The following is a 16,397-nucleotide window of genomic DNA, read 5'->3' as shown; positions in this document are numbered from 1 at the left end:
ATATCACTGACAGTTTACTTCAAGAATTGATTCATCGTTCATTTAAAGCACATTATTATTTACCCTAAAAAGTTATTTAAAGATCGGATATACTGGAAACTTCTTTTTCTTTATGAAATCTTTTCTTCTGTGCTCTCTTCTTTTTGATGCTTTAATGAAAATGCTTGCTATTATTGTTCATTTGTTTGTAACTGGTGTTACAAAGAATCAATTACATGGTTTCAAAGACAAGGCTTAAGCTAGTCCTAAAATAAAAAGCATGTTTGAGCCGTTTTAACTGAAACTTGCACTGACATATCTTAAAATGTGTCCGTGCCATTGTTTTGTCTCCAGATGTACACCAGTAATGATTTTAAAGGCATGTTTATAAAAGCTACTTAATTGTCCTAATTTAATTAAGCCCTGTCTGTAAAACCAGCCCTATATATAAAATATGACCAAATACACAAAGAATACACAGCTCATTTGGTTTTATTTCAGCTTTTATTATTTTAAAATAGGACAAAAAGAAAAGGCAACTCACTTTGTGCTGCACTACTGGAAAGAAAAAAAAAACCCTAAAACAGACATATCATAAGCAACTTCAACAAAACAAAACTCAGTTTTCCCTGTAAAATGAGTAATGATTTAGAAAACGAGGACAAAACTTAACTTAGCAGGTAAAAAACTAGTTGACAGTGAACAGGAAAGCAATGTCTTTTGCTTTTAACCAAATCTCTACCCATCAACAGTGAACAAATTTACAAATCTAAAATAATTATACTTACTCAGTCTGACCTGAAAAGGAGGTCCTGGATTACATTTTCCTTAAAAATCAAGGGGAACTGATCAGTAGCAAATGGACAGATAAAAGAAAGAAAAAAAAAAAAAACCCTCACAGACTGTACATTACAAAACACCAAACCACCTGAATCATAGTTGGCTACATGCTAAATGATTCCTTGAGGTAGTTCTGTGCATTGAGGCCTTTAGTGCCATGCCAAACATCTCCAAAACCAAAGGAAGAGCTTATAAATATGTCAAAGAAACAAATCACACATTACTCCTCAGTGCTACTGCTCAACTGCATCATTTCATTATGAAACTACACTGCATGAAAAGCAGACTATAGCTTACCCCAACGATTTAAATTAATCAGGATTTTCAACAGTGCTTGTGGACAGAATCTGTGGCATTCTGAATAGAGGGTATGCATTGACGTCACTTTCCCACCGGAACACGCTCCCTCAGCTGGACTGAGTGGCAAAAGATTTAATTTTAATGATTTAATAGGGAAAAATGCGGGGAAAACAAACGATAACACTAAAGGTTGGGCTCAAAAGTGTTCCTTACAACTTGTCAAAGAAACTTAATCACTGGATATTGGCATGCAGCCAGGAGTCGTGTTTCCTGACATTTAGATGTGCCTGATTTTGACACCGGGAAATACATAAAGCAAATCTGCCTGTGAATGCTTTATATAACTGATATAAGTGATCACTCCGATTTAGACCTACCTATATTGTAATGTTATATATTTTGTCACATCGTCCAGCCCTAAAACTTGTATAGTTTGTGTCAGTGTTTATTTAAAAACACCCAATTATGCAGAAGATGGTAAATATTTAATTGTCACCACAATGTATAACAATACAATATATAGGGTATAGTTTTACCCATTTTAGATGGGTTCTGTGCTTTTCGCAGCATTTACACTGAAAACCAATGCTGCCACTGTCTTTTCGCCACTCAGTGAGCGTAACAGCAGTCACAATGGCTGACGGTGACATCACATGCATATCCTCTATAATTTGTGCAAGTTGCATTTTCTAAAGACTAACTGACTAGCATTAACTGCTAAGCTTTCATTAATTACTGCATATATTTTAATACAAACGGTGAGACGAGTCTGTCTATGGTAATTGACAGAATACCATAGATGTAGTTGAAAACAACATTAACATACACTACCATTCAAAAGTTTGGGGTCAGAAAGATTTTTTTAAATGTTTTTGAAACAGGGGCGGATCTAGAAAATGATTTATGGGGTCACGGTGGCAAGACTAAAGCAAACAATCATTCAATCATCTATACTATACAGTTTATACTATAAACTGCAAAAGTAAAACAAATTAAAATTTCTGTTACAGATGTGAAGGGGGAGGAAAATGTATATTTGCGGCAAGTTTTTCGACAAGAAAGACTTCCGCATAGAATACACTTGTGCATCCTCGCTCATAGCTCCTCTGGACGCTTCCTCACTCCTCTCCTCCTCAAGATGCAATTAGAGAATTGAGATGTCCTTCAATATAGCTGAGCTTGATCGGTCTCAGGGTCACAGGCTGGAGGACGGAGGAGCGAGGAAGCATCAGTTTGAGTATTGAGAAGCAACCTTAGATTAAATGGTTAAAAATACCCCTCCAAAAATGTTTACTGTTGTAAGGCATGTGATCATAAAATAGGCCCATGTGGTGTGATCTATGTGCATTTATATTCAATGTTTAAATTTAGACCACATGTCATAAGATGTCAAATGAATGTAAAGCTATCATTTGCAGCTCAAAACTATTTAGCATTTATCTTAAAGTCCTTTTCATTTTTATCATTTATTTCCCAGAGTAGGCTTACGCATGCTTACAGTTTGTGTTTGTTTTATTCATATCACAATAGTTAAATAGGTGTCTTTATATATACACATCTTGATGACAAATAATATTATACATAAACAATGGTAAAACAGTTTAGTTGTTTGTGAATTGAGCTACACTGGTTGTGTTGTGTTTGAGTCACCAAAAAGAAGCGGTTCATGAGAGTCTGTTAATGAAGTTAACAGTGCAAGCAGCCGTGCAGCAGATGTGTTTTCTTGACATTTTTTTTGCAGTATGTCATCACATTAAAGCGCAGCTGCTAAATTGTGGTACAGAAAACACTGTGCATATTTATGTTATACTGGAATAAATTTGGGTTGGCAATGCTTTTTCTGTCACTTGCCACTCCATAGATCCACCCTGTTTTGAAAGAAATCTCTTGTTCTCAAAAAGGCTGCATTTTTGATCAAAAATACAGTAAAAACTGTAGTATAGTATTACCATTTAAAATAACTGTTTAATACAATTAATTGTTGTGATCACAGCTGAATTTTCAGCATCATTACTCAAGTCTTCAGTGTCAAATGATCCATTAGAAATCAGTTTAATATGCTGATTTGCTGCTCAAGAAACATTATCACTGTTGAAAACAAATGTGCCGTTTAATATTTTTTTCAGGATTCTTTGACAAATAAAGTTTAAAAGAACTTTTAAAAGTCTTTTGTAACATTATAAATGTCTTAACTGTCAGATTTAATCAATTTAATGCATCCCTGCAATATATATTATATATATATCACACACAGTGGTGTGAAAAAGTGCTTGGCCCCTTTCCTGATTTTTTTTTTTTTTTGCATGTTTGTCACACTTTAATGTTTCAGATCAAACAAATTTAAATATGACTCCAAGTAAACACAACATGCAGTTTTTAAATGAAGGTTTTTATTATGAAAGTGCTTGCCCCCCGCTGTTAAAACATAACTTAACTGTGGTTTATCATACACCTGAGTTCAGTTTCTCTAGCCACACCCAGGCCTGATTACTGCCACACCTGTTCGCAATCAAGAAATCACTTAAATAGGACCTGCCTGAAAAAGTGAAGTAGACCAAAAGATCCTCAAAAGCTACACATCATGTTGAGATCCAAAGAAATTCAGGAACAAATGAGAAAGAAAGTAATTGAGATCTATCAGTCTGGAAAAGGTTATGAAGCCATTTCTAAAGCTTTGGGACTCCAGCGAACCACAGTGAGAGCCATTATCCACAAATGGCGAAAACATGTAAAAGTGGTGAACCTTCCCAGGAGTGGTTGGCCGACCAAAATTACCCCAAGGGCGCAGTGACGACTCATCCAAGAGGTCACAAAAGACCCCACAACAACATCCGAAGAACTGCAGGACTCACATGCCTCACTTAAGGTCAGTATTCATGACTCCACCATAAGAAAGAGACTGGTTAAAAATGGCCTGCATGGCAGAAAACCGCTGGTGAGCAAAGAGAACATAAAGGCTCGTCTCAGTTTTGCCAGAAAACATCTTCATGATCCCCAAGACTTTTGGGAAAATACTCCGTGGACTGACATGACAATAGTTTAACTTTTTGGAAGGTGTGTGTCCTATTACGTCTGGCGTAAAAGTAACACAGCATTTCAGAAAAAGAACATCATACCAACAGTAAATATGGTGGTGGTAGTGTGATGGTATGGGGCTGTTTTGCCGCTTCAGGACCTGGAAGACTTGCTGTGATAAATGGAACCATGAATTCTGCTGTCTACCAAAAAATCCTGAAGGACAATGTCCGGCCATCTGTTTGTGACCTCAAGCTGAAGTGAACTTGCATTCTGCAGCAGGACAATGATCCAAAACACACCAGCAATTCCACCACTGAATGGCTGAAGAAAAACAAAATGAAGACTTTGGAGTGGCCTAGTCAAAGTCCTGACCTCAGTCCTATTGAGATGCTGTGGCATGACCTTAAAAAGGCAGATCATGCTCGTAAACCGTCCAATGTGGCTGAATTACAACAATTCTGCAAAGATGAGTGGGCCAAAATTCCTCCACAGTGCTGTAACAGACTCATTGCAAGTTATCGCAAATGCTTGATTGCAGGTTGTTGCTGCTAAGGGTGGCCCAACCAGTTATTAGGTTTAGGGGCAAGCACTTTTTCACACAGGGCCATGTAGGTTTGGATTTTGTTTTCCCTTCATAATAAAAAACTTCATTTAAAAACTGCATGTTGTGTTTACTTGTGTTATCTATGATTAATATTTAAATTTGTTTGATGATCTGAAACATTAAAGTGTGACAAACATGCAATAAATAAATAAATAAAATTAAAAAAATCAGGAAGGCACTTTTTCACACCACTGTATATATATATATATATACAAATGGTGCGTTCAAGTCATGTCGGAAAGATCGTATTTACGAGCAGAACTGACATGAATGCCACCACAATGTCGTAAATACCAGTGGGAAGCTCGTAATTTTCTTTAAGCTCCGATCTGTACGAGTTGGGGGCGTGTCAGTCAGAAACATGGCGAAATACCACAATATTACAGGTATTTAGCAGTGAATTGTCAGGCTTTTCTATTTACAACAAAGCTGATTCCCAGCAAAAAATACAATAGCATCACAGTATAAAAATGTAATATGCAACAATAAAGTTTACAACAGCTTCATAAATTAATTAAAAAACATAAAAAAGCAACATACAACTAATGTACATTATTTGCTCTACATTTTCTAGAAGCAGAAGTGTTGTAATTTTGTGTAATTAATTTAGAGAAGGCACACCGCCATCATACTCCGACGAAAGTGACTTGAACGCACCTACCGTCGTACACACGTTTTCCCACCTCGTAAATACGAACTTCCCAGGAAGACTTGAACGCACCAACACACACACTTTACTGACCCAAACTTTTGAAGCATATTTGTGTACATTTAACATGTTAGGTAAAACTATGAGTTAGTTAAGAAAACTCCCCTGATATTAATAAAACTGGGGGCCATCACCAAACTTGCTTGAAGTTTGGGGACGTTCGCATCCAACAGCCAAATGACTGTGAGGCCCCCTGAATACAGAGAGTAAAGAGAGAAAATGTGAGACTTGCCTCAGCCTGTGCAGGGCAACACTGAGACTCTGCCTCAGCCAGTCCCATGGCATTGCTACAAGGAGAAGAAAAATCCTCAGTTTAGGACAACAACCACAGGGAACTACAGTCACACCCTTACCTGCATCTTCCTGAAAATCACAGTCAAGTAACAAGCTTTATCCTCGACATAAATGATTCTCTGGCTCATATGGGTTATTTCAGTCTTTCACAAGACGGTGATCTTCAGGAAGATGGCCATCTGAATGGTTGTTTATCTCTTTGAGAGCCATATGTTCTTGCATAAGGAGCTGAACATTTAAAGGGGTCTTACACAGTTAGTTCGGAGGTCCACTGTTTTTTCCACACCAAAATGTCAAAATTGAATTTTTCCATGATCCTTTGTCTTTGATCATTACAATTTAACTGACTTTCTGTTGTAGCACCTTTTAAGCGCTCTCAACCGTGACGTTTAAATTGTTAAGATCACACTGAAATAATCAGGGACCTTGTTAGTTTTATATTGTTAGTTGTATGTTGTTCAAGAATAACAATATATCTATCCTAACTCCAAGCTTCCGAACACCAAAAAGGCATCACTGACTGGGGAGGATGTTTTGAGTTCTGAAATTTACATTAAAGGATTAGTTCACTTTCAAATAAAATTTTCCTGATAATTTAGTCACCCCCATGTCATCCAAGATGTCCATGTCTTTCTTTCTTCAGTCGAAAAGAAATTAAGGTTTTTGATGAAAACGTTCCAGAATTATTCTCCTTATAGTGGACTGCAATGGCCTCCAAACAGTTGAAGGTCAAAATTATAGTTTCAGTGCAGCTTCAAAGGGCTTTAAATGATACCAGACGAGGAGTAAGGGTCTTATCTAGAGAAACCATCGGTCATTTGGTTCCACCAAAACCGCACTTTCGTATTTTTCAAAACGCTTACGCTGTATGTCCCTGTTCAACTTACGGAATGAACGCAGCGCCAGTTACATTTTTTCCGTGAGTAGAATAGGGAAGGCATAGGACATACAGCTAAGTCCACTATAAGGAGAATAATCCTGGAATGTTTTCATCAAAAACCTTAATTTCTTTTTGACTGAAGAAAGAAAGACATTAACATCTTGGATGACATGGGGGTGAGTAAATTATCAGGAAAATTTTAATTTGAAAGCGAACTAATCCTTTAAGCTTACATGATACAAAACTAATTTCAAAAGATCAAAGAATTTGATTCCTCATGGTTTGACCCCTTTAAACTCAAACTTCAACATGAAAGAACATCAAACGTGGATGCAAACGCTTCCCATAAATGCATTCCAGCACACTGTAATCACTGCTTTCACACAAACAACTGACATCATATGGATCATTTGTAGTACAAACCTTACGTGGTTGTCCTTTACTTGCTCATGAAAAAACAGCCGTTAGATTTCAATAGTTTATTACAATTTATAGTGGAACAGTACAGATATCATTCACAGGAGTCCTTTTGTTATTGGCCCTACAGAGAGAACACTGTAAATGTAGACAAGCAGACACAGAAAAAAACTCAGTGACAGCTATCTGAAGCCCTCACCAAGCAAAGCTGGGGACAGGACGTCCAACAGCACCTATGGGTGCTGCGAAGGCTTCATACTTTTAGTACAGTAGTATATTTACAGTGACTTGCCTTGATAAAGGTGCTGTACGAAACTCCAGCCGCTTCAAATTATTACGAACCATATTTACTACACTTCACTTCTAAAAACCTAAACAAAACATGAGAAAAAAGCCAAACTGTATGATCTGCAACAAAGGGTAGATCCAAATAAAAGACTTGGTAAAATCAAATGTCCCATGCGTTACACAGTTTGATTACTCCATCTCCTCATTGCAAGAAGGGTTACGGTTACTGATCTGGATTGTAAAGCACGCCACTAGATGGTAAAATGGTTGAATCACCAAACCTAATGAAGACCGGTGATGACGCTTCAATATCGGCCTCCAGGAGACATTACTGGAGGTCTCATGCCAATGGCAGGCCGAGGGGGAGCGGCCTGGTAAGGAGGAACCATGGGTGGGGCTTGCCCATACGGAGGCATCCCTCCTGGGACGTACCCAGGCACTGCTTGTGGTGGAGCACCGTATGGCCCTATATGAGAAGAAACCGATTAGTTGCAACGTAACTTACACTGGGATTCTTCGCAAATACACTACCGTTCAAAAATGTGGGTTAGTAAGACTTGTGTTTTTGAAAGAAGTGTTTACCAAGGCTAGATTTATTTGATTTAAAAAATAAAAAAAAGAATAGTGAAATATTTTTACAATTTAAAATAAGTTTTCTATTTTAATATATTTTAAAATGGAGTAATGGTTGCTGAAGCTTTGCATCACAGAAATAAATTAAATCTTTAGTGTCACATGATCCTTCAGAAATCATTCTAATATGATTTATAATCATTAATGTTGAAAACAGTTGCGCTGCTTAATATTTTAGTGGAAATCGTAATGCATTTTTTCAGCATTCTTTGATGAATAAAGTTCAAAAGAACAGCATTTATTAGAATTTGAATATAACATTATAAATGCCTTAATGTTGACTTTTGATTAAAGTGTCCTTTCTGAATAAAAAAAAAAAAAACCTCTTATTTTGATATTCAGTGGGCATCCAAAAAGTCTAAAAACACTCAAACGCACCCTACCTTGCATGGGATGCCTAACACCCGGCTGCTGCGCAGGAATACCCTGCTGAGGCGGCAACACGCCTCCCATTGGTGTGACTGGTGGGGAAGATACATGGGCCTGTCCTGCACTAGGGATTTTACACTGGTAGCGAGGCAGCTGGGCTCGCAACTCCTCCTGTCAAACACATAATGAAAAGTGTGCAGGGCGATAAGACATAAATATGGACTTTTTTGCTTCCTTTCTTACTTCTGTGGAACACAAAGGAAGATATTGTGAAAAATTCACTGGGGTCCACTGTTGTTTTGGACCTTTATGACTCTCGCTGTATGGACAAAAACATTCAAATTTATGTTCCGCAGAGGAAAGAAAGTCACAGGTTTGAAACAAGACAGTGAAGCTGGGCTCACATTATAGGAGTTTTAGGCCGATTTATCCATGATTTTTCCCCTTCCCGAATCGTAGAAAAAAAATAAAAATTTGTCGAGAACCTTGATCGGTTTCAATGTTCGGCGCAGATTATTTGGTAATGTGAGGCATTCTAACCTTTCTCCTCCCGATCTGCACACATAAATCGGGGCCGCCCCATCATATCAAACATGTTTGATATTTAGGATTTAAAATCGGGAAGTCAGTTCTTTAACAACAGCCAACGAGACGTGAATGAAAGCGTTTTTGAAATTGCGACCGCAAAACCAGCTGCTGCATAGATGGCGGAACGGCGCACGGAAGTGTTGCAACAACACGACTGCTTAATGCGTCTTCGAAAACAGGACAACCGTATGGACAAAGAGAAAAGCTGGGGAGAAATCACTATGTTTTTGAACATACCGGGTGAATGTAGAAAGCTACTAGCAAATGTTAACATTACCCATTTAGATGTCAGCAACAATCTGCTGTGTATATACACGTTTACATCTGCTTCCCCATGAGATCACGTGAGAATATTCTGTAGTGTGTGCTGCGCTACAATATTTAAATCTTGTAGTGTGTGCATGTTTGATATTTGTGAGAAAAACAACAGTTAAGGTACTCCTTATGTGTGGGCTGCAACCAGATTTCATTGTCGTTTAGGATTTAAAAACTCCTGTAGTCTGAGCCCGGCTTTAGGTATAATGAACCAGGTTTTTTATTAAATGCAAGCATGCACCGTTCCAAAGCTGACCAGTTATTTCTTCAAAGCTTAAAAAAAAAAAACAAAGCACAGAAACAGGTTCACTTACCAGTGATATATCTTCATCAGGGTGGATCAACTTACTGGTTGCACTGGTAGTGGTGAGGGTGGCAGGCTTACTTGTGACTGGGGTGCCCGGTTTGGCCACAGTGCTGCTAGTGTTGGCAGCAGCAGTGGTGGAGGACTGGGTGTAGGCTGGGAACGTGGGTTTGGGAGCAGCAGAAGAAGGTGCAGAGGAGCTCACTGCCACACCAGAACCAGCCTGCTGGACCTGAAGTCAAACAAAAGAGCAGATTAGACACATTCAGTGACTCAACTCAAAGCTGCATTTAGGCACTGCAGTTAACAGAAGCAAATCTGATTTATATTAAAAAAAAAAAAAAAAAAAAAAAAAAACTGAATACAGTGGCCCCAAAGTATTTAAGTCACACTTAATATATAATGCAAGATATAACAGAATATCAAACCAAGTGTTATTTACTCGTGTTAAGCAAAATGCCACCATATAATGCTCACTTAAAGCCAATATTTAAAAATGCTAATTTAATAAGTTAAATGTAATCTTTTTTTTATTTTTTCATACTAAACAATGCTGTCTGTGATGCCTAAATTCACTTAAAATGACTGAGGGTATTATTTTTTATTTAGACAAAATAGTATAGAATTAATATCATCCCTAACATTATCCACCCGTATTTCAGCAACAACCTGTCGTGCAGGTTCACGCTTTACAACATTAGGAAAATCAAACCCTTCTTGTCAGCGCAACTTCTTGGCCAAGCTCTTGTCCTTTCAAGACTGGACTACTGCTTTACTGGCAGGCAACTAAACCTCCGTGGATGATCCTGAACACAGCAGCATGTCTAGGCTTCAATCAGCCAAAGAGAACCCATGTCACACCACTAACTCCCAGTTGCAGACAGAATCAAATTTAAGGTTTTGATGCTGCCATTCAGAACAGAGTACCTCAATTCACTCAAACATACGCTCCCTCCTGCCAGCCAGTGTTAGGGAAAGTGACTTTTAAAAGTAATGCAGTAACTTTTTACTTGTTACTTTTGCATCAGTTTTTCTCATCTGGGCTGTTTGTTTGTTTTTATAATAATAAAAAAAAAAAAAAAAAAAAGTTCTATTTTTGGAAAATGTAAAGGCCCTTTCACATCAAAAGTGCAACGAATAAGCCTCAAGCTGAAGTAAATGCAAATTCACTCCTGTACAGTAGAGGGCGCAGCTCAAACAAACAAGCCTTTCAGCTGTGCTGGAATACAGAAGAACAGGATGCAGGAGATTGAGTAAATGTTTGTTCACATTTCGTCTACAATACTCATGTTTACACACAGCTCACATGCCGCTCTGCACTTACTCATGGGACAGGAGAGCTGTTGGTCAATACATGGAAAACAAAGTAACTTGCGTTACTCATTTGAAAAAGTAACTCATATTTTGTTGTAAATTTAAAAATACTTTACTAGTTACTTGAAAAAAGTAGTCTGATTACATAACTCGCGTTACTTGTACAGTATTACCCCTAACACTGCTGCCAGCTAAGGTCACTGAATGATTGATATCTTGTTGGTCCTTCACAATAAGGCAAATAGTTACTCTCCAAAACTTTCACCCTCTGGTCTAATTTCCTCTCTTGGAAGTCGCTTTGGAAAAAGCATCTGCTAAATGCATAAACGTAAATTAAATGATAAATTTATCAGCTTAGAACAGAACTTTAATATCGGCGCATCCCTAACAAAATTAGGTTTATTAGGGTTTAGGAAATAAAACAAAGCTATTCTGGTTTAAAATGATCAAAATAAAGTATTTAGAACACTTTCTGGTTGTAAAAAGTGGATCAGGATCAAGTGCCCCAATGTGTCCAAATACTTTTTGGGGCCACTGTATATAAACAGTTAAAATCTGACCATGAAGGTATTTCAAAGAAAGAGACACTGAGTTTAAGAGAGAGAATTACACTGTCTATGACTTATCAGCCTCAATTAAAAACCTCTTGACTCTTTTGAAGCACTACACACGTCCTCTACAGCAGTGTCAATTATTCTAAGATGCAGTCTGAGGTCTGTCTGCTGTAACATGCCATCAATAGTCTTGTTCGAGATGCATCGGCACTGCGCAGACCGATCGTCGTATGACATCAAAGTACCGCGAGAACGATTGGAGAGCATGCTTTTGAATCGCTCTCGCGGTACTTTGAGAAGCGCCGATGCATCTCGAACAAGCCTAATAGTTTTATGAAGTAGTTCTTTCACCGAGTCAGCAAGCTAATGCATACTTGGGACAGCGGTTTAGAGGATGCTGACAAAGTGTCCAGACTGGAGGAGGCTGAGCTTGTGCTTGGAGCTCGAGCGCCCATCTGCAGCATGGAGAGAGAGCACACAGTAAAAACCCTGTTTAAATCTGGACATGACTGCTGCTCACCAAAACTATCATGAACACACTTAACCTCAGGTCAATTGAAACTGCGCTCTAAAACTACCAGCACTAACATGTCTTTTTTTTGTGTGTGTTTGTTTTTTAATACAGCTCCTCTTAAGTTTCTCTATTAATCCAGCCCACAAAACAGTTCACATTTTGGTCTTTTGAGGATTTCCACAACAGGGTTTAAGGTTTAACAACAAGAGTTTTTTCTGCTGGTCCAGTCAGTTATAGTAGATCTTTTGTTATTGTTGTTGTTTCATTGATCCAACATTAAAAAAAAAAATTACTTAAAAAAAATAAAATAAATAAAAGCAATATATTTCACATATGCACTAGATTTTTTTTAAATTTCTCTTCAATAATAAAATTACTACTTTTTTTTTTCATTTCATAATTAAAGCAGTAAAAGCCTAAAAACTTTGTAATAATAGCTGGATTAATGCAAGTATAAATTCATACACTTTTATTGGAAAACAATGGCTAGTCTCTGGAGAACAGCACTTCACTTGTGGCACTTAGATACTCTGAGTTCGAGACCCCTGGTTTAGAAGCACTGGAAACCTGAAAACATCACTGTCAGTAGCATGAAGTTACACAACAATGTTACTAATTCTGGTCTCTCTTTCTAACCAAATGCTTGATGTTGAACAAAACTGACCGTACAGTATTTTCCTTGGTATGAGTCTAATCAGTCCCTGAAAGTGACATAAGAAGAAATCTTAAACATTTAATTTTACTTAAGATGCCTTTCGGTTCTGCATCTAGCATGGAAGGGCAGCATACCTGTCCTGCACTGGGAAACAGTGGCTTGGACACACTTGGCTGTGGCGTGGACACTGTGGTGGCTGGCACAGCTGGTCGGGTGGTCGTAGGAGGGGCCTGAGCCATGTGGGGTATGCCAGGGTGATGGCCCATAGGAGGAGGTAATCCTGACCACAACAATAAAATAATTACGAACAACTGAAAAAACATTTCTCTTGTATACATAATTATATCTCATTATATACATATAAGAGCCTTAAAGGCCCAAAAATGAAAATTTGGCATCATATACTCACCCTCAATAGTTCCAAAGATATTTTGGACATTGACTTGTCCATCAACTGTTTGCTTACCCATATTATTCAAAATATCTTCTTTTGTGTTCAGCAGAACAAAGAAACTCATACAGATTTGGAACTATTGAGGGTGAGTAAATTATGACAGGATTTCCATTTTTGGGTAAACTAACCCTTTCAAATTGAAAGGTTCCTGTACCTGGTGGCATGCCTGGCATCATTGGGGGCATTCCATGTGTAGGTGGCATCATGCCACTCATTGGCATCATGCTATTGGTTACATGTAACAGGAAGGAAAGGTTATTGAAAGAAACATGTTTACGACACGGACGAGCAATAGTCAGACTCTATGAATGCTTACCCTGGAGGCATCCCTGGCATGACAGGGGGCATCCCTGGCATCATTGGGGGAACACCAGGCATCATTGGGGGCATTCCTTTGGGAGAAGGCATTTAGGAGACACATAATAAATATACTATGCATAACAGCTTAAACTGGGCGTTTTGTATTATTACAAAGCACACCTGAGTAGCTTCCGGGTGGCATCCCTGGTGCTGGGACAGGGGCCATTCCTGGCTGAGTCATAGGGGCGTAGGCTGCCTGAGGCTGTACAGTTGATGCTGGCTGTTGGAAGGAGGGTCCAGCCTCTTCGTCCTCATCATCTTCATCAGAGTCATCTTGATTCTGCCTTTTCTTCTGATTATCTGTTCACAAAAAGCAGGGGAATACAGTTATTATGGGTTTACGTGGGATGCAAAAAGAGCATAAGTAATATGAAGCTAAATGTGCTACCTTGTGTTTTTTGTTCAAGTACACGTCTCCTCTCCTCCATGTCTTTCTCTGGAATACCCTCCATTCCATAGATCTCCAGTTCTATGTCAGTCCTTCCAGGTATCGCATTAGGGACACCATCAATAGTTTCTTTGTGAACCTTCAATAAACAAACAAAAACAGAGTTTTGGACATACAGTAAATCAAACATATTACATACTCACAAAATTCAAAATCCCATCGTCATACCTGCATACAGTGGATGGCCAGACCAGGACCAGTGTATAACTTCTTGTGACATATGTGACACTTAAAGTGCTTGGCCTTCTGGTGTTGAATGAGAATCTTTTCATCATCAAAATCCCTGTTACAGTACCTGAGTTTACAGTTAAAGTCATATAAACAAGATATAAATCATAACAGAGCCTGAAAAGTCAGAAATGAACAACATTAAGAGAAGACTATAGGCATAAGAATGCTTAAATCTTTCAGCACACTTCTTTCACAAACACACCCTAGTACAAGTGGTTCTCAACGCTTTTTGACTACAAGTTCACCCCATTTTCCACAATAATACGCAAAAGCCCTGACCTTTTCCAGTTGTGCGTGATTTACTGAATAAGGATTTTTTTTAAAAAACACTTTTACTCAATTTCTACCTGATAAAACAATTGGTGGATCCGAAATGGTCAAAATTCATATTCATGCATTTTTATTAATATTTATGTTAATCGTTTATGGCTTATGATTTATCAGTTTCACTTTTGATTTCCTATATTTATGTACTCATACTTTATATATATTAATTCTTATCATATTTTCAAGTATTTACTCGTTATTGTACCTTTATGGTTATTCTTATTTTATATTTAAGAGTATGCTTGTTATGTTCAATTGTTCTTCAAAGTATTCCAGTGTGACAGGTCACGTTGACACGTTTGTGGTTAGATATTGGATGCCTGCCAAGTACTGCAGAAGCAATGATGTTTTTCAGAATTAGTTGTTCATTTGAGTCTGATCAAAATATGTCTGCTGACATTTTGCAAAATTCCCTAAGGGTTAAAACAAATATTTTTGACACTGGACGACGTAATGGGTGAAATTAACCTTTTTCATTTTAACAAAAACATCAGTTTGAGTGGGTTGAGAATTTCCCTGTATGCTTATAGTATAATATGGACTGAGTCGTTGATAATTTAGCTTTTTCTCTCCTTTGCTCTCCTGGGCTTCTGCTTCTTCTCTCTTATCTGCAAATGTCTTAATGTTTTAATTATTTTTGATTTTCATATATTAGATACAATACTCTGGATTTTACAACACTCTAAATGTATTATTATTATTATTATTATAACTATTGACTACTCCTTTATGATGGTTATTTTACCTTTTGGTTTTATTGAATATTTTCATTATCGATTAAAGTTACGTGTGAGGCTAAATTTAATTGTAATGAATTAATAATTTTTCATCAACTTTATCTACTGCCTCATTTTCCCAAGTTTTTGCATCAGTTTTTAGAGGAAAATTTAAAAAAAAAAAAAAGCTTAAAGAGAGTTTAATTACACTTCCACTAAATGAATATTTTATTTTATTTGACTTTTGCAGTTCTAGAAATCATACTTTAAAAACAGTAGACTTCCTCAAATATATTCAACACATGGTTGCTCAAAAAAAAAGCAGGGGTAAATTTTAAATAATTTTAAAAATAAAATAAATAACATTATTTTAATGCTTGTTTTATGGTCCCTTGGTTGAGAACCACTGCCTAGTGACACTAAAATGGGTATGAATACAATAAAAAATTACCTGCATTATTTTTTTTAATATACAGCATTTATATATTATACTCTCAACAATTTTTTTTTTTAGAACAATCAATCGAGGAACTGAACAGTCAAATGTCGTTGCATAATAACCACTAAACTATTCTACAACAAATAAACATATGTAGACAAAAATTATAATTATATATATATATTTGTGATAATGATAGGCTGACTGTACATTATAATAACGCGTTTGGTCCACCATCAACATATCTACCATCACCAGTTGAAGGATAAGGACAAAGACTTGGCCAATGACTCAATACCTAATGAGCTATAGGCGATCATACACGCGTTCAAATGTTCAAATATAACTCAACTGACGCCTATGATGTCTAGGGAGTAAGCACATAGCTCGGTGTGTTTTGAGAGTGTCTGCCTTGATATCAGAGAGGAACATGCGAACAATGCATTAGCCATGCGCATACAGGAAGTGAGCCAATCCCCACTAATAAACACATCGAAACATTTAAAACAACTTTACGATAGCTTTTAAAGAAGGATACCAACACCAGGGCTTCATCTGCTTCTTCTTTTTTCTCCCCATGATTTATTTACCAGCCTTTTCAGGAATCAGCACACTGACACCTACCAAACCATTAGCAGAAATAAAATGGAGTAAACAGGATATGACGACGGCTTTTTCCATGCACTGGCAACTCATCCGTAATGCCGCCACCTACTGGACAGGAGGTGCACAGCTTAACTGAATTCAGTTACCATTTACAGTTTTTTCAACTGCTTACACACATTTTCAAAACTTTGCCTCTTTTTTTCAAAACTTTACACACAAATCCAAGAATTGCACACACAAA

At 37.4% G+C, this 16,397-nt stretch overlaps 1 protein-coding gene across 5 annotated transcripts; it reads right to left on the bottom strand.

Moving 5' to 3' along the window:
* Window positions 1-483: 483 nt before the first annotated feature.
* On the bottom strand, window positions 484-16,197 carry znf207a (zinc finger protein 207, a). 5 transcript variants are annotated; one of them, XR_010894631.1, is made up of 13 exons: window positions 16,089-16,197; window positions 14,006-14,132; window positions 13,778-13,916; window positions 13,510-13,689; window positions 13,346-13,421; window positions 13,184-13,254; window positions 12,710-12,855; window positions 11,781-11,861; window positions 9,549-9,770; window positions 8,346-8,502; window positions 7,611-7,795; window positions 7,334-7,412; window positions 484-5,737 (listed from the first exon to the last, which is right to left on the bottom strand). XR_010894631.1 is itself a non-coding variant. In XM_067382151.1 (12 exons), exons 1-11 carry the CDS (start codon window positions 16,127-16,129, stop codon window positions 7,635-7,637), a joined length of 1,401 nt encoding a protein of 466 aa, XP_067238252.1. In that variant the 5' UTR covers window positions 16,130-16,197; the 3' UTR covers window positions 6,795-7,412; window positions 7,611-7,634. The 5 variants fall into 5 exon arrangements, 3 of the variants coding, with proteins under 3 accessions (XP_067238252.1, XP_067238251.1, XP_067238253.1); XR_010894630.1 differs by having other exon boundaries at window positions 7,334-7,795; XM_067382151.1 differs by lacking the exon at window positions 484-5,737 and having other exon boundaries at window positions 6,795-7,412.
* Between the last annotated feature and the right edge of the window lie 200 nt (window positions 16,198-16,397).

The sequence above is a fragment of the Chanodichthys erythropterus genome, chromosome 3, assembly GCF_024489055.1.
Source record: "Chanodichthys erythropterus isolate Z2021 chromosome 3, ASM2448905v1, whole genome shotgun sequence".
Classification (NCBI taxonomy): Eukaryota; Metazoa; Chordata; class Actinopteri; order Cypriniformes; family Xenocyprididae; genus Chanodichthys; species Chanodichthys erythropterus.
This window is presented reverse-complemented; position numbering and strand designations above follow the sequence as displayed.